The sequence below is a fragment of the Rhinolophus hipposideros genome, assembly GCF_964194185.1.
Source record: "Rhinolophus hipposideros genome assembly, chromosome: X".
Lineage (NCBI taxonomy): Eukaryota > Metazoa > Chordata > Mammalia > Chiroptera > Rhinolophidae > Rhinolophus > Rhinolophus hipposideros.
This window is the reverse complement of record NC_138046.1, coordinates 122,346,567-122,365,764: the sequence shown is the minus strand read 5'-3', so window position 1 is coordinate 122,365,764 and position 19,198 is coordinate 122,346,567. Positions and strand designations below refer to the sequence as shown.

Sequence of the window (19,198 nt, the reverse complement as noted above, 5' to 3'; positions counted from 1 at the left end):
CAGGTGCAAGGAGGACCCCAGCAGAACTCTTAGGTGCCTCCTCAGATCCATGTGGCTTTATGTGAAGGGACCAAATGCACACACACTATGACCACTCATACCTTCCCACTTGCCCTGTCATCTCATTCCAAATGGAGCCAAGTTTGGTGTTTCGTGTTGAGACTGGCTGAAATGATGAGAGTCTGGTTGACCATGTTGTGACATATGGACAGACTGAAGGACACAACCACCTCAATCTGGTCCTGTAGCATGGTTCGTACGTGTGTAACAGGATTCTGATTGTTAGAGCATAATGTTATTCCTCTGTGGGAAAAAAAAAATTTAAAGAAAAACTAATAAAAATCTGTTTAAAGCAAAAAAAAAAAAAAAAATCACTAGTAACAATCACTAGTAACCCCTGGAGTCAGATGCATGTTGTTTTGTTGTATCTTTGCAACATATTTCCTGCTGGACAAAAATAAGGTCATACCACTTACTTACAGTTTTGTTATCTGCATGTTAAATCCACTTTTTCCCATGTTACTAAGTACGGTACTAGTCTACTTTAATGTCTGCTAAGTTTGCAATGAATGAATTACTTTTACTACCTAGTAGATACTGCAGTGTCCTTATATACCTATGTACCAGAATGAATCAATCCTCCATTGCTTCACAACTTTAACGAAGTCTTTTTATTGCTTTCCTTATTTCCTTGCTCATGGCAGAAATACCTGAAAATATTGAACAGCCAGACATCATTTTAAAAAGTCGCAGCCTGAGCCTGAGGTTCACAGAACTGAGGTTCTCAGAACAGAAGAAAGCCAGGAACGCCAACTGTGTGATTCCTATTGTAACAAACAGGCAAACTTGAGCAAAGGTGACAAATTAACAACAGGTAAGGAAGCAGGAATATACAGACCATGTCATAGAAAATCTCTTGTTTGTACAATAGACTGGTAAAATGGGTCAATTGTACATACAGTGTATATTCCCCAAATAGAGTAACTTACATATTGAAACATACGTTTCTGTGACCACCATAACTGACCCTATAAGTAAAATAAGTAGCAATATCCAATACAAGAATCGCAAAACCCACTAACCTTAAATGTTGCATATCACAGCATACAAACTCTTCTCCCTATGACATAGTCAAACGATAGACAGCAGTTTTTTCAGCTACTCTAGCATTCATACCCTACTTGGAAATTTGTATGAAACACAATTTAATGTTAAAATATGGAAACAAGCCATATAATTCCCAAACCCAGAAGCATCCCAGTCTTCTGTAATAAGAACTATTTTCCTCAGTGGCTACATGCATGGTTGCAAGCCTTGTTGTACAGCATCGCAGGTACCATACCCATGCATATGTCAGCAGGAAGTGCAAATATCCACCTAGAAGCATCTGCAGCCTACAGACCAATGAAAATTCCTGTTGCCCTTCCAAGATATGCCAGCAGGGCTGACAAAGCATTATAAAGCACAACCTGCTTAACATTCATGCCAGCCTTCAGTAAAACAGCAAAGCCACCTTTGCCATTTTAATTCACGAAGCAACTCATGACAAAAGGCAGCAACAGAAGTACTGAAGCCATTTGACAGATTTTTAGTCAATTGCTAGGCCATCGCTGAAATTGCTGCTTGTTGTTGAGAAGCAAAGTGGGAGCACCCTTGTGAGTCTACTAGTCAATAACCTTCAGGTCATTCGTCTGCATCTCCTTTCTCCTCATTTGTTGAAAGTTGAGATTCATGCTTGGACAAATGTTTCTTCATCTCCAAGTCATCATCATTTTCAGTTTGTTTACTGATTACTGCAATAAAAGCTACCTAAGGGCAGGGCCTGTATTTAACGTGCCCACCTTCTGGTAGGGCGTCTCTTGGCAGTGGGTGAAGAATACATGCCTCAGTAATATGAAATGTAGAAAAGGCACATTCATCTTTCTGAGTGTCCTCTAGGTCATCTCCTTTTTCTGAGTGTCCTCTAGGTCAGTTTTATATACAAATGTTCACAGCAAATTATTCGTAACAGCCCAAACTTAGAACTAATCCAAATGTCCAAAAACTGATGAATGAGAAAATAAACTGTGGCGCATGCTTGCAATCGAACACTACTCTGTAGTTCAAAGGAATAATCTGCTCACACGGCCACATCCTGGGTGAACCGTAAAAACATTATGCGAAGTCTGAAGGCCCCAATGCAGAATAGCATACCTTGTATGATTCTAGTTAGATTTGTAATGTTGGCATATGGCTGCACCATATGAATATAGCAGAAATTATTTAACCAAGCCCAATTGTGGGACTTGAAGTTGTTTCCCACTTTTGAATGTCACAAGAATGGTGTGACGACCATCTTTGTTACTCACTATTTGTGGCCCATCTTAATTGTGTCTTTGGGCAAATGCCTGGAAGTAAAACTGCCTGTGTGAGGGTTGGTGCATTTTAAGGCTTTCGGTAGATATTGCTAAACGGCCCTTGAAAAAGTTTGCTTGGTCTGCACTCCTGCTGGCAGTGTGTGGGTCAAATGTCTCCATTCTCCAATATAGCACCCCCCTGTCCAAAACAGCACTGTTCACCCCTGGGGGCTATTCCAGGCCGGAGGGTCCCCCATTCATAACGTCCTGTGTTTGTTTGCAGTTCCCCCCTGCATGTGAGCACCATGAGCTCACGCACCAGCATCAGCACCAGCACCACCACCGGCAATTGCGAAGTAGCGGGTTTCGCCCTGGCCACCGCAGGATGGATCCTGTGTATCACCTGCATGGGCCTCGTCGAGTGGCGAATATGGCACGTGAACAGCACCTCCATCTTGCAGCCTAGCCCAATCTCTGTTGGAATGTGGAAAGTCTGCTTTTATCGCCACGTCAGCTTTTTTGACAGGGCCACATTGTGTTACCCATACGCTTACGGTGACACCTTCCTCCCTGCCGATATTCATGGGGGTCAACACCTCCTGCTGGCTGCCAGCGTCCTGGGATTGCTGGGGAAGGTCTTCATCATCTTTGCGCTCAGGAAGCTCTCCAGGGACATTCTCAGCAAGCACTTCATCTACAACCCATTTGCTATCTCAGGAATTCTGAATATGGCTGCCGGTACATGCATCTTGGTTACTGTCATCTGGAATCACAAGTCCGTGATCAATGGAGAGGGTATAGCCTTCCCGCCATCTTTCCGTATACCCTTCCAACCAGATCGTCAGGAAATAGGCAACGCCATGCTTGTGGCGTATCTGGCTGCCTTCCTGATGCTGTTAAGTGTGCTGTTTCACTTCCGTTTCAAATGCGGCCTGCCCAACCAAGTGCAGCCCGAAGCTTCGGAAGTGTAAGATGCCTGCTTGCATTGGCTTTGCAAACCCCACGTTACCAGGAAGGATCATTCAAATGCTCTATGACATGTTTCGAGGGACTCTAGACCAGGGCAAAGGTGGTGTGGGGCAGAAAGCGGCCAACTGTTTTCTTTTGGTATCTTCTATTTCTGAATTTGTTCAATTGGTTGTGTAAAGCAATGAACTTGCAATTTAATAAAAATCTTGACCACACACCAGTTGGTTTTAATGGACCTGGATTTCAGTTATTGTTTAATCGATACAACAAACCTACTCTATGCAAATAAGAGTTCCTGAGAATCTCTCATTTCACTCTTAAACATCTGCTAAAAACAACTGACCTTATTTCCTGTGGTGTGATAATAATATCTCTCTATCATATAAAATTTTCCAAAATGGGCATAACTCGAGAGAATAGTATAAGAAATCCCCCGCACTTGCATTAATAGACCCCAAAATTATCAAGATTCTGCCATATTAGCATTATCTCTCCTTTCTCCCTTTTTAATCTGGTTTTCTTTTTCTCAAGGATTTGAAAGCATACCCCACACATCATGTCCCTTCATCCCTCAGCACTTCAATATTACTCTCTAAAAAAAAAAATAGATGTTTCCTTGCACAAACCATATTGTACATTAAAAAAATCAACAATTATTCCTTGTTCTCATCAAATACTTAGAATTTTTAAATACCTCAAAAGTAAATCTACATTTGGATTATTTCCAAATGTCCATCACAAGAAGAATGGATGAATTTTGGTTCACTCATACAATGGAATATAAATATACATAGATAGATAAATGAAAAATGAAACACGGATAAATCACACAAAAACAATATTGAGAGAAAAAACCTGGACACAAAAATAATATACTACCTTTTTATTTATATGAAATTCAAGAGGCAAAACGAATCTATGGCTTTAGAAATCAAAAAAAGAGACATCTTTGGGAAGAAGAGGAGGGTTAGTGATAAAGCCTATCAGGGGATATCTGGGGTACTAATAATGTTTAGTCGTGAACCGAACGTTGGTTACACTGGTATGTAAATCTGGTGATAATGTATTGAACTGTATACTTGTGATTTAAACTTTTCTGTGTATATTATATACTTCATTAGAAAGTTTGATTTAACCAATAGCATATAAGCTACAATTAGAATATTTTAGAAATTCTGGAAAATTTGCTAACTAGTTGAAATAGTTTTTCTCTTTACAGACACTATTTTTAAAAAGGATTTCATGCTCCATTTTTTAGGCTTTAAAGGAAATTCTTCACACTTTAATGCACTCAATATTTTTTCAAAGCATGTGGGACGAACATTATTCAATGCAATAGATTGACCTCATGGCATAAAAATGGAATCCAAAGAATGTAAAATAAATGTTTGTTTAAGAGAGAATTGTGAAATAAACATAGATGAGAACTTACACTTTAGTAAATAATTCTAAATTGCATGATAAAAAAGAAAAAGAGAAAATCTACAAGTGCTCACTCTGCCTCTGACGTCTTAATTCAAAGCACTCTTTCAAAATTCAATCATAACATATATATTATTTGGCGCCTTACTTTTTTCACTTGACCAATAAATTCCTGCAATCACACTATATCAGTGTATGGAGACCTTTCTGATTTTTTTTGGCTGCACAGGATTTCATTGTGTGGATGTACCCTACTTCATTCAGCCAGCTGGCTGTGTATGCACGTAGGTATGTATTATACCTTTGTGCATACAACTTTTTGTATTATGCCAGTATCAGTAAGATAGATTTCTAGGACTCCTGGATCGAAAGGTCAACGTATCGGTCATTAAAAATATATACATTGCTAAATCTACTAAAGGGATGACCCATTTTGCTGTCAAAATGCCACCTGGCCCTGTGGTTTCATCTGAGGGCTCAGTGGGGAAGGATCCACTTCATAATGCACTTACATTATTGACAGGATTCATTTCTTTGGCTCCTCACAAGCTGTTGGCGAGAATCTTCAGTTCCTTGCCAGGTGGAGCTGTCCATAGTGCTTCTCAGAACATGGCAGCTGGCTTCATCAGAACAAGTTAAGTGAGAGAGCAAGAGAGTGCTCGCCAGATGGCAGTCACAAGTGTTTTATAACCTAATCACAGAAGTCACATTCCATCACTTCTGCCATTTTCTCTTTATCAGAAGCAAATCACGAAGGCCAGTTCACACTCAAGGGGTGGAGACCGAGCGCGTGAGTATAGAGAGGAGGGACTCATCGGGGGCCATGTCACAAGATGTCTACCACAATTTCCTATTTCTAGCCATTCTTCTTTTGATTTGCTGGTAGTCTTTATTTTTAGGAGGTCTTAAAATACCGTGTTTCCCCGAAAATAAGACCTGGCCGGACAATCAGCTCTAATGTATCTTTTGGAGCAAAAATTAATATAAGACCCGGTCTTATTTTCCTATAATAGAAGACCAGATCTTTATAATATATAATATAATATAATGTAGTGTAATGTAATGTAATATGATATAATATAATATAATACCAGGTCATATATTAATTTTTGCTCCAAAAGACGCATTAGAGGTGATTGTCCAGCTAGGTCTTATTTTTGGGGCAACTTGTTATTAAGAATTTTTGCTCCTTGTCCTGTTACTTTTTAGTTATAAATACCTTTCTTAATTTCTCCTTTATTTTAAAACTTTGCTTATGGTATTTTTTGTTATGCAAATGTTTTTGTAAAGTTTACATATTGTCAAATTTTCCATCTTTTATTGCTTCTGGTATTTGAGTCATAATTTAGGTATATTTTCCCCACTCCCATGTTATAAAAGCATTTGTTCATTTTTTTCCCCTAGTATTTGAATGGTTTCATTTTTTATGGTATTCATTTGGAATTTATCCTGATATACAATGTGATATGTTGGGTCAAATTTATCTTTTCGAAATGATTCTCCTTTTGTACCAATACCACTTAATAAAAAAACCCCATCTTTTCTCCACTGATTTGATATGCTACCTTTTCTCCTATGCTAAATTTTCATAGATATTGGATCCATTTCTGGACATTCCATTTGACTCCTTTAGTGTATTAATGTGCCAATACTATACCATCTTAAATTTTAGAGTCTTATTTTAAAATAGTATGATATGTGGTATGCTTATTCCCTCCCCATCCGTAGGACTTTCTGTGTTGTTTCTGCTTATTTTTCCATATGAATTTTACAATCAACTTGTCTTCAGACTGGAAAAAAAATCTGTTATTGTTTTTATTAAGATCATGCTACATTTATAACTTAACTTAGGGATAATTGACATATTTAAAATATTGAGTCTTCTTATTCAAGAACCTGGTATGTCTTTCCCTTTGTTCAACTCTACTTTTGTTTTTTGAGGAGTGTTTAAGGTGGTTTCTTTTGCATTGGGTTGTTTCCAGAATGGGGCAGTTATAAGAAAAGGTAATGCACGCATGTGCACTTGGACTTATGCATGAATGCAACTTTTCATTTCTTGTGGGTAGATAGTTATGTTGGAGTAGGATTGCTGGGGCAGATGGTAACTCATTTTCAGACCTTAAATCCATGTTTACTTTTTCTATTCAGCATTAATAATTGTGTGTGGGTGGTGATGGTAAATATTTCTTCTCTTTTGGTGATTATTAATACAACAGTTAAGATCATTTTTACAAAATTTGTATTAGGAGCATAGGTCTTGTTTATACAAATTTAAGTAACTGCTCCCAGAACCCCACCCAATAGGTATGCCCTCGGGGACTGTGGAAATGACTTTTTCTCCCACACTTCATGGGTGGTTCAACTAGTTGCCAGCGTAACTCGTAAGCTCCCCTAATGCCCTCAATTGATTACATTCCAAAGTCACGCTTAAGGCCAACTCAGGAGAGAGAGAGAGACAACGACTTCAGCTCATTCACTCACTGATGAATTCTTTCACCAAATATCAATTGGATGTTTTGCACATGAGAAGTGCCACCAAAAACGTTTATCCAAGAACTGTAGGGCTATGGCATATACAAGACACACACCCTCTACTCGTGCTGCTTGGTTGCTCACAGCTCTTCAGATGTTTAGAAGACTTCAATCAAAATGAAATAAATGACTGAGAAAGGTCATGAGTCATTTAAAAATCAGACATACTTGAATCTCAGAACCACACACTGAGGGTCATACTGAGTTCATAGGAGAGAAATCAGAGTGCTAGCATGAAATGTCTTTCTTCTCGAAGAGTATTTATTTAAGTCTGTGAGAGCACAGTGTTTGAAAAATGTTCTCCACTGTGACGTAAGTCTGTCAGCTATTGAATATGAGTTCCCAAAACGCTGCCTATGGAGCCAAGTGGCTAGTGCTCTGCAGGAACGTTAAGCGGACCTTTTGCCTTTGGCCTTGGAGTTAGATTTGTGGGCAGCAGATCCTTCCTCTCTGATGGAGGTTTTGTAAAACTGTAATAGCATTCTTTAGGAAATGTCCCTTCCCTGCTGACCGTTATTTGCATAATGTCCTTAGCTCTCCAGCATTGGGAACTGGGAAGAAATTACACCCTTTTGCATTTTGTTTGAGTTCCTGTCTTCCTTCCCAGAAGTTTGAAAGGAGCTGGATGGTGTCTGAGTCCCATTCAGACCCTCAGGGTTGGCCTTGGACTGAGTCTTAACGTAGTCTCCACGCTATTACAAGAATGGCTTATGAAATGGTTCGTAGGTAAATATCACGCTTCCCCCAATGAAATCTTTCCCTATGGTATGTCTAATGGAGGCCAACCTTACATATAGGGTTGAAAGAGGATGTGTGTTATTTAAGTGGATCAAAACCACGAGTTACTTGGAAAAAAGAAGCTCTTGGAAGACATGCTTGTAAGGAAAAATTACTCAAATCCCCTCCCTCAGAGGTGAGAGGTGGACCATGCAGGGGGCAGCATGTCTGCTACCTCTGCTACCTGGTGGTGACAAAAGGAAGTGACTGAACTGGCTTGGGCTGTGGAAAATGGTCCCTTAACCCTCGTCTGCCGTCAGTCTCCACAGAGAGCAAGGTAATGGGTCATAAAGATTTTAGACACAAAGGGCAAGGGCATCACCATGGCAGGGTCTGCTATGGGGGAGCAGGAGAAAAGGAGAAAAGGAAAAGGAGTTTCAAGACCTTCTGACAGACTTTTTGGAAAGATTCTTTAATAAGAGACTCACTGTTTTTTATGGGAAGAAGCCAAGAGAATGTGTTCTGTGTATTTTCTGGTGGCAGAACACGCACTGAGGATGCCGCCAGGACATTTGTTGTTGAGGCCGGAAGAAAGGAGTCACTGGTGACAGCATTCCCAGACGGAGGGACAGCAGAGTGGCACAGGTCAGTGCTGCCAATTCCTTCATGCTCCCCCGCCATCTCCTCAGTCCCAGCTTGGACTCTGAACAAACAGCAGGAGGTGGTAGTTGTCACAATGCCCAATGAGCTGAGTGTTTCACGAGTCCCTTTCACCTTTCTCTTCCTGGCAGGCCCTGGGCTGGCCTGGGGAATGTGCTGGGTAGGGTCGGTCACCAGGGATCACAGTGTTCCTGTGACAGAGAGAGGACATTGGGCAGGTGGCTCCCTCTTCCACATGACTGATTGAAATCTAGAGGTTCTAAGTGGCTTGTCCCTGGTCAGAGTGGAGCTGGGGTGAAAGCCCAGGACTTCTGACACAGTCCTCTGTCTTAACAGTCAAAGCAAGTGATAATATTATCTGCTGGAGAGCTAGTTTGCTGCTCCATAAGTCTACTGTTCACCTGGCTGAGGGGTCTGATTGGAGACCTCCCCCACTCCCTCACAATGTCCTGTTCATGCTCCTCTTAGAACAGATGCTCTTCCTCTAGGAGGCAGGTCAAGACTTCTGGCGTCCAGAAGATTCCATCCATTTGCCTTTCTCGGAGGCCTCATCTCCTCTTCGAAGAGGGAAACTCCCTCCACAGAGAAAATCCAGGGAGCAGAAATAAGGTGCATGGTCTTTTGTGAAATGTCAAAGACCCATCTAATTAGCCGTACTTCTACTAGAAAACTAATTCTACAAAGCACACATTTCCTATCGCCCCTTGAGCGTAAACATCAAATTACAGAGAAAACACATGCCTTATTTTTTTTTTAATACTGATCAATTCCTCCCCATAATAGCCCCAAACTGGAGATACCCCAAATGTTCATCAACAGAAGAATGGATATACAAATTGGTTACACCCATACATGGAATGCTACACAATAAAAATGAACAATGTGATGGTACATTCAACAACACACATGACTCTCAAAAATATGATGAGCAGAAGAAACCGAATGCCTGTGGGCTGCAGGGTCAGGCAGTCAGGGCTATTGACTGGCAAGAGGCATGAAAGACCTTCCTGCAAGACAGGAATATTTTGTTTCTTGATCTGAGTGGAGGTTACAGGAGAACCTCAAGCTGCACGCTTAACACTGGTATATTTTACTCTTTATAAATTATACCTCAACTAAAATATAAAACCGAAAGTAGTAAAAAATGAAACTCCAAGCCTCTCCCATCTTTCTCCCTATTTGCCATCCCCCATCTACCCAATTTTCTCTTCTCTGCCCACTTCTATCCCTGGTTCATGCTTCTCGTGTGTGAGCTTCTAGAAGGAAATGTTAAATTCAAGCTATCAATTTACAGCTCTAAGCATAGCCAGGTGACAGCCATATTTAAGGCAGAATAGAGGCGGGAAGAATGGAATGGACATTTGCAACTGAAAGAGAACAGAGCCACAGCTGAGGGCCTGTGCCAGAATGGGGTCACAGCACTGTCCAAGGTCACTTAAGCCAGGCACATTCCCCATGGCCCTGACCTTGGTTCCTATCATGACACGTCTTCCTTACAATGGCTGTGGCCCTTCTTACAGTTTTCCTACTTAACACTCTCATGAATTACAGTGACTATTTGGCCTAGGACCTCAAAAAAGAAATGTTTATTCTCGAAAGATTTCTCGACTCTTCAAGGGGTGTTCCACAGCTCTAGCCTCTGGCCCTTTAAAGAATCTCTTGTCAGCCTTGGTAGTCGTGGAAACATAAGAATGTTTTGATTTATGTGTTTTCCTTACAATGGCAGTTATTGACTGTTTGTACAACTGATGAATAGTCCTCCTGTCATTTTTTATTTGTTGGGGAAAAAGTGTGGTTTATTTTTGGCGCTGGTTAAGAAGAACCCGGAGATTTCTTGAGGGCCACTTTAATTTCATCTTGTCTGTCATCGGAAGGTCCTACAAAAGGAGTAAGTACAGGCCACCTTTACTTTGAAATAAAGTAATATCCCATTTTCGGCCTGGTCTACTAACCTCTATGCTATTGGATTTTTTAACTGAAGCCATCTGAGTGTCACTTTGAATGTGGACTGTAATTCATCACATTAGGGAATGTCGTCTCCACCATCACATCTTTCTTTACAGGAAACAGTGACATGACTGAGTGTGAGTGTGGGAAAGCAAATGGCTAACGTGTGACAGAAATGGAAGTGATGGTGCAACCAAGCCATAGCATCTCATGGCTTCAATAAATTGAACACATCTTTGCTCTTCATAAAGTGTCTGTTTTCTTGTGATAGGTTTCAACTTGTAGTAAAAACTATGAAACATACAATTTACCATTTCAACCATTTTGAAGTGTATAGTTTAGTACTATTAAGTACATTCACATTGTTGTGCCACAACCCCCCCATCTCCAGCACTTTGTCACCTTCCCAAACTGAAACTCTGTCCCCACTGAACAGTAACTCTGCACCCCGCCCTCCAGCCCTGGCACCCACTGTTTTCTCTCTCTCTGAGTTTGATTGCTCCAGGGCCCTCCTGTGAGTGGACTCATACAGTATTTGTCCTTTTGTGGCTGTCTTATTTCACTCAGCACGATGTCTTTAGTGTTCATCCAAGATGTAGCACGTATCAGAATTCCCTTCATTTTTAACACTGAATAATGATCCATTGTCTGCATACACACATTTTCTTCATCCGTTCATCCATTGGTGGCGTTTGAGTTTTTCTACCTCTTGACTGTTGTGAATAGTGCTGCTATGAACATGGGGCTGCAGACATCTGTTTGAGTTCCTGCTTGCTCTTCTTTTGGGTATATATCCAGTGGAATTGCTGTACCATCGGATAAGTCAATATTTAATTTTGGGGGGAATCACTGTATGGTTTTCCACAGTGGCTGCTCCATTTTATGTCCTCAACAGCAATACACAGTGATTCCAGTTTCTCCACATGCTGGCCAATACTTGTTATTTTTGTTGTTGTTGTTGATCAAAGTATCAGCTTTTAAAAGGTCTTCATTCACACTGAGATAAAGGGCAAGAAGAGGCAAGTATTTATATTGCCTCGTATTCTGCTATCCATCAAGATTCATTTTCATTTTGTATGGGACATAGAAAAAGCCATGGTTGGCCATTCTTATAATTGACATGGGATTTGTCTATTTGTTGACATTCGTTAAGAAATTTTTTTTTAATTTTTCAATTACAGTTGACATACAATATTATACTGCGTAGTGGTTAGACATTTATATAACTTACAAAGTGACACTCCCCACAAGTTTTGTACACACTCTACATGGTTGTTACAGTATTGTTGACTGTATTCTGTAAGCTGTATTTTACATCCCCGTGACTATTTTGTAATTACCGTTTGTATTGCCTTTGTGAGTTTCTTTCTTTATGAAATTTTCTTATTTTTTATTTTTCCCTTCTTTTTAAAGAAGTCCTTTTAGCATTTATTGTAATACTGGTTTGGTGGTGATAAACTCCTTCGGCTTTTTCTTGTCTGGGATGTTGATACTATTTTGATGTGAAAAAATGTCACCCACTATTAGGAGCGCCAGCAAGTACCATGTCTACAACAAGAGCTTTGGAACCTGGCTTCGCCATTTATGTCAATGTGACGTTGAGTAAGGTTACATAACCTCTCTGCACTCAGTTCCCTCGTCTATCAAATGGGGATCATCATGGCCCATCATTGGGCTGTTTTGAGGACTGAATGTGTTAATCTTCTTAAGGTGTTTGCAATAGGGCATGGCACATACAAAGCACAAGACACACATGTAATCTTTGGTGAGAGGCAGGGACTTGTTGGCTTTGTTCAGAGCCCCAAACTCTACCTAACCATACCCCTGTTCCTGTAGGTGATTCATCCCTCTTTGTGGATCTAGACCTTTCCCTTTCCCATCCAGCATTTCCTACTACTGTGAAGAATAGCTGCCATCTTGATCTCCTGAACTTTTGACCTTCTACATGGTGCGGTAAGTCTTAAAATAAGATATACGGAGTCTTTCAAATTTAATCTTCAGGAAAAAAACACGTCCTCACACCACTGGTTGCAGACACACATCCAAACTGGCACATTTTTCTTGCAAATGTAACATTCTCTTTCCTGATTTCCGCACTCTGTCAAAACTCTCTGGGCCTGCGACCGCATTGCCTCGGGCCTTTATTGGCAGGGAGGGTTTATTCCAGCAGAATGAGATAATCAAACTATCTGTCAACCCCGTCCCCTCCTTGATAACGGCACTTCCCAAGTAGTAACGCTGTGGGTTTCATGCAGTTAGAAGGCACATTCCCCAGATTCGGATACAGTGTTAGGCATATCAGGTTTCATAGCAAGGAGGTATAGTTTGGAGGCTCCTAAAATCTTCTGTGTGGGCAGTTGCCTATGGTATCCTGTCTGAGCAGATTCCATCTCATTCCCTTGTGCTAATCAACAGAGGGAGAAGCCCTGGGGACATCATTTTCTGATTCGCCCTGCCACTTACTTCCAAGCATTCAAATTGAAAAGAGATCCAAGTAACTTGGCCCAAGGTCTAGATTTTGCCCTTAGAAGATATTTGCTTTATGCAAAATTCATCAGGATATTTTTAAGTTGCACCTGAAAGAAGCCAACATCTAAAGCTGGAATTTTGAGTATCTGACGGGTGGTAAAAATAAAAAGGCATGATTTGTTGTGTATAAGACGTTATAGATCTTCAAGGTCATGTTTTGTCACGTCCAGCGCAACACGGGCAGTGAGGGTGCGAGAAGGGGCGGCTTTGGGTTTCGTTTTTAAGAAAGAAAGAAAGAAACAGAGACTTAATGCAGTTAAATCTCAGAAGGCCAGGGGTCTCACAGTTCTGAAAGACTGGAGCCTAGAATAAAGCCGACTGGAGGTTTTTATTGATAAGTATACAAGGGAGGAGCAGTGTTTTTTGGCACGGTCTGTGAGACTCATTTTTCACGTTATAGAAACAACCCAAACCAATTATGTTGATCTTCAAACAGCTGAAGCAGAAAGTCCTTGAGGTGAGGTATGCGACTCCCTTAAGGGACATATATCACCTGTCGAAATATTTTTACAGAGCTGAGCAGAGAGAGCTTAATCTTATCTCTCTAAAGACTTTTCTCCCAATTAGGTGAGAGGGAAAAGTCAGAGTCAGCAGTGGATTTTCCCAGGTAGGGGGAAAGGGAGACAAGGCCCCTTCCCAGATCTTCCTAAGGCAGCTCAGTGGGGGTCTCCACGGGGTTCCGCCTGGCTTGAGTTGTTCCCCCTGTGCGGAATCTTACTCGTCATTGGCTGCAAACCCTGTTTTGGAGACTAAATAGAGAGAACTATACATTTTCAGAGATGCACAGTCTCATGGACTCTCCTTAAGGAACGACACGGGGGGGCAATCGGCTAGGGTGTTGTATGACAACAATGTTTATTTATAATTATAAAAGTATGTTTGATTTTTACTTAAAAACAATGGAAATGACAGGAAAATATGTAAATAAGAATGAAAGTCTCTACTCCTCTTGGAATTACTTTTTGTGCATCCTTCTAAATTGTTTTTAAAAATGTATGCATGTATCTATTTGCATATTTAAAAAATGGTGTCTGTTTTTTTTCTGACACAAATGATCATACCGTATTTATTATTATTCATTTTGCTTTTTTTGGTATAATACAGAAATTTCTCAGACAGTTCATTCTTGGTAATGGCCATGTAATATTCCATTATAATCTTGGATGTACCATAATTTAAAGCTTTCCCTATTAATAGACATTAAGGTTATTTCCAATTTTTCTCTATGATAAATGGTGCTGAAAGTAACATCACTTCAGATACATTTTCAGAACTCTTATAAACACCTCAGGATTAATTCCTGGAATCAAAATTTTTCGAGAAGGCGTATGAACATTTCAACTTTTGAAAGGTATTGTCAAATTGTTTTCCAAAAATACCTTTCAGATTAATGCTCCCACCACGGTCATGGATTTCTCTGCATCTGTTATTCTTACATAAACTATCTAGAACACTAATTAAAGGTCGACACACGTGTAGAGCGCTTAAGTCTAACTTTTAGACAAGGACAAGATGTAAATATTTAGCACTTCCTAGACGTGGCTCATTCGATCTGTTTCTTTTTTCTCTTTGGTGTTCCTGGCTTGACGTCGTGATGCCTCTCCCTGGTCTTCAGGCCTCGTGATATGAAGCATGTGTACTGCAAATTGGTGGGCCTGTGTTTGAATTATTTGAGCTGGGCATTCGGCATAGGCCTAGCCCACACCACATCCTGGCGTGTGTGGGAGTTCAACAGCAAGGTGGTTCCCATTGTGTGCATTGGGTTTTGGGAAGTTTTCTATTTGAAAAATGTGAACATTTCTGGTTTGGTAGTTGAGTTGCCCATGTACACCAATGTCAATGGGAGCTGGGTCATTCCGGATGAAATGTCGTATGGGCGGGAACTGCTTCTGTTGGATAACTTAATCAAATCAGCCACACTGTACTTTAGCTCACTGGCATTTTTCGTCACCTGGACGAATGGCCCATACATAGACTTCCTCAAATCGTGTTACAACATCTCTGCTTCCTTTCTATACGTTAGCTCTCTCTGTACCCTGATTACAGTGTGCTGGAATTTCTATGTGGATTTTTATGGCAAAAACACCCTTAAATTTCCAGTGAACTTTCCTGTTGAAAGAGAAATGATAAATAAGAAACACATCAGCTACGTGTTACCATTAGGTGTCATAACTTCCATCCTCTCACTAATAAGTGCCATTATATTTTCCTTTGACACCTGCTCATTCAAGCATTGGGTTCAAGAGAAACCTATGGTTGTGGAACAAGAGTCAAAAACTTAAGGTCTGAACGGAGGGCCTATAATGGCTGGCAATAGTTTCCTTCAAAACTATTATAGTGTAATCATCTAGTCATTTAAAATAAAACGTATCCGGTGTGTCTGTAGCTTATAGTCTCCTCTTCTGCTCTGTTTTGCAAACCTATTTTTGCTGAAGCTTTTCACATCCTGAAGTCTGTAGGCAACATATTCTGTACATACACTGTCAAAACTCCAAGGCGGGGAGAAATGCTTGTGTAATAAACGGATGCACCGTTTATAGCATTGATATAGCATCAATGAACATAACCAACTCGAAGCTGACTCAGAGGTTATGAGTACGCTCACATATGCACTCAGGAAAATAATCGTGTTTAGAGCTTAGAGATCTTTAGCACATGCTCATTGCTTGGGTTAGAGCAGGGTTTCTTGAGCTCAGCACTATTGATATTTTAGGCTGGATTTGGGCGTGGGGAGCCCTGCTGTTCACTGTAGGATGTATCTGTGGTGTCTACCTGCTAGACGCCAGTAAGACGTCTCTTCCTCTAGTAGAGATTCAAAAATGTCTCCAGAATCTTCCCAGTGTCCGCTGGGGGTGCAAAATTACTCCCCCTCGAGAACCGCTGGCTTAGAGGTAGCCAGTAACCCTGGCCAATGGATGCTATGGCATGGTGAGGGGATGTAGAGAAAGACTGCTCATCAAATAAAAGGGCACAAGCTCAATACACTTCAGCATCCATTTGCCTGGGTCTTTCGCTACCATTAACTCAAGGGTCCACTGGGGGTGATTTTGCTCCCCTCCCCCAGGGACATTTGGCAATATCAATGAAAAACAAAAGTTCTGAAGTATAAAACTCTATGGTAGGATTAGATAGCTAGATACATATAGCTGATGAGAGATTGGGAGACTTGGAGGATAAATCTGAAGAAATTGGAACACAGAGTGAGAGACAAAGAAAGTGAAACATGGTAGAGCATGGAAGAGGCGTAGAGTGAAGGACCAATGTCTTTGACTAATCCTGGAAAATTTTCGACCTCATTTCAAATATTGCCTTTTCCACAATCTATTTTTATTCCAAAGAAATGCCTTGGGGGGAAAAAAGAACCTTATTTAAAGTCACAAAAGACAAGTTAATGAATAGAGATAATCTCTCTTATATGTGGAATCTTAAAAATATTAAAATCAATAAAATGTAAAATGTAAAAACCCAAGCTTATACAGAGAACAGATTGGTGGTTGCCAGAGGCAGGGTGCGCGTGGGTGGGTGCTTGGGGGGGAGAAATAGGTGAACAGTTTTTTGTTCTTTTTTTGTTAGACTATGTTCGTGAATGAGATGGCTCAATATTGTAAACTGGCAATTCTTCGTTTAATATAGTTCTAACCAAAAGATAAAGCAGCGACTTAACACAATCTCCGTCTATCTCTTTCTCATGCTATGTCGCCAAGGTGTGACTCAGGGACTGCGGATATATCCTCAGTTGGTAGATGGCAAGTTTTCTGGGCCTGTCTGCCTCCGGGCAGAAGTGAAAGGAGTACAGAGCGTCACTCACAGGGCACCTCAGAGGCTGGCCTAAAAGAGTCAATATTTCTGCTCACTTCACAGTGACTCGCACCAGCCACATGGCTGGAAAGTTTCACCCAGCGACGTGCCTGGGAGAACACACAGCAGCATGTGCTGCAGTTCTCCCTGACCTGGGTGAGCTGATCTGCCCAGGCTCTTCCTGAGCTGTGCTCTATGGACTTCTCCCTGGGGTATTCATCCCATGCTAAATGCAGAGCTCCTGGGAGGTACACTTCGATTTCAGAAGCCCCAAAAACCATTCCGGGTTCATTGCCATAGTTTGGGACAGGAAATGGAAATCACAGTATAATGGTACAAGTGAAGCGTATCAGACCCATCGTTACATAAACTATAGGTTTTTCTGCGACACACAATCCTCAGACAACCAGCACTGCACTGCCACCACACCCCGGGCCAGGGTCTAATTTGGGGAAGGTCACACAGGGTGCTGCATTTGGGCCAACATAGTTCTATGAAGTCACTCTCCACCCCACAAACCAGACCTGCAAAAGGAGTTCTGGGGGAGAAGGCAGCATGAAGCCCAGTCAGCACTCTAGGGGGCATGACGAAGGCTGTATCCAAGATGGCAAGGCTGCTTCCAGACCCTGCTGGCTGGGGATGGAAGCTGCCACTGTAAGTCTTCCCATTTCAGGACTGGCTTCCCATTTCAGGGCAGCAGCCCTTGTTCCTCCTTGAGAACCATGACCCTTTGGGTCCATAACAAGAACTGGTGTGACTGTCACCCTGAGACCCGAAACCATCTGAATCTGGCTAGCATTTTACAGATGTAGAAGGTATTATTCATCCAATTTTGAGGTCCCCTAAGTAAGAGAATTCTGTCTTCCAGGGATGTTGGGACATATGAGGGACGCTGAGACTCTTCCATTGCAAGTAACAGAAATCAACTTGAGTTTGTCTAAGTCAGTGATTCTCAACGGGGTGATTCTGTCCACCTAGGGGACACCTGGCGATGTCTGGAGACTTTTTTGGTTGTCACAACTAAAGGAGTAGACTGCTACTGGCATTTGGTGTGTAGACGCGAGGGATGCTGCTGAAGCCTACAACTTCCACAACAGTCTCCAGCACAAAGAACTACCCAGCCCCAAATGTCCACAGTGCCTAGTTGAGAAACTATGACCTAAGCCAAAAAGTCAACGAACAAGCAAAATAATGTATTGACGATTCCTGGGGAAGTTCACAGAATCTAAGCCGAAATTGACTCAGTCTCCAATACAAGAAAATACCAGCTGCTCCATGATCCTGAGCAGTCGCAAAGTTCATGGGCATCTCCAGGATCTGCTGTACGTATGACTGCCTGCCTCCCCAACTCCTGGTCTCTCAGGAAAGAATTTGATTGGTTCTGCAAGGGTCAGAGGCCACTCCCAGGAGATCCAGCTGTATCCAGAAGAGCAGGATCGTGTGGTGGAAACATGGTACACAGGACACTCCATAGGTGTTTCCTACATGAATGAATGACCATGGCTACTGGCAACCATTCCCGTGAGCTGTGATGGTGTTAACGTAGATGAGGCGGAAACATGCCAAAGAATCAGTCGCATTCAGCCTGCAGGGTTACCTGTGGTTAACACAGCTTTATCCCTAGCTGCTTGTCCACTCTCCCCAACCTTCCAGTCATTCTCCCTCAAATCCCTTCCTTCGGCGACACAGGCAGCTGTGAACATAAGCTGCCATTTCCTGGAATTTCAGCAGCATCCTGATCTCCTGAAATGTAGGAGTCATTTTCCTTGACCTTACTCCCCTAGCCAGCCATTCTCCCAACACCTAATTCCCTCTACTAAATCCTTCCTGTTGGAAATACCTACAACTTTCCTGACCCAAACTGACTGGTGTAGCAAACCTGGGCTTCTCAAACTTGAGTGTGCATCAGAACTCCCCCGAGGGCATGTAAAACAGCTTTCTGGAACCCAGTGCAGCATTTCTGATTCAGTAGGTCTGGAGGAGGACTTAAGAACTTGCATGTCTCACAAGCCCCTCCTGAATGCTGGTGCCGTTGGTGCAGGGATCACGCTCAGAACCACTGCCAGGAAACTGTCCTAACAAGAGCCTTCCGACTTCCACCTCAAGCTCACCATTTTGAACACCTGGCTGAATGAACAGTCATTTTTCAAAACCAACTCTTGAGCGATGACTTTGCTCTAGTTTGTGTCAGCTGCAGCAGATAAGACATTATGTTCCTAATGTTCCGATATTGCCTTTTGATAGCATGTGAACTTTTCAGTCATCCACTTTCCTAGGACGGTACTTGA

At 41.6% G+C, this 19,198-nt stretch overlaps 1 protein-coding gene across 1 annotated transcript; it reads left to right on the top strand.

The window, feature by feature from the left end:
* Positions 1-741: 741 nt before the first annotated feature.
* CLDN34 (claudin 34) lies at positions 742-3,307 on the top strand (the record flags this gene model as incomplete). The annotated part of the gene is made up of 2 exons (XM_081043120.1): positions 742-874; positions 2,620-3,307. Exon 2 carries the CDS (start codon positions 2,642-2,644, stop codon positions 3,305-3,307), a length of 666 nt encoding a protein of 221 aa, XP_080899246.1. The 5' UTR covers positions 742-874; positions 2,620-2,641.
* Between the last annotated feature and the right edge of the window lie 15,891 nt (positions 3,308-19,198).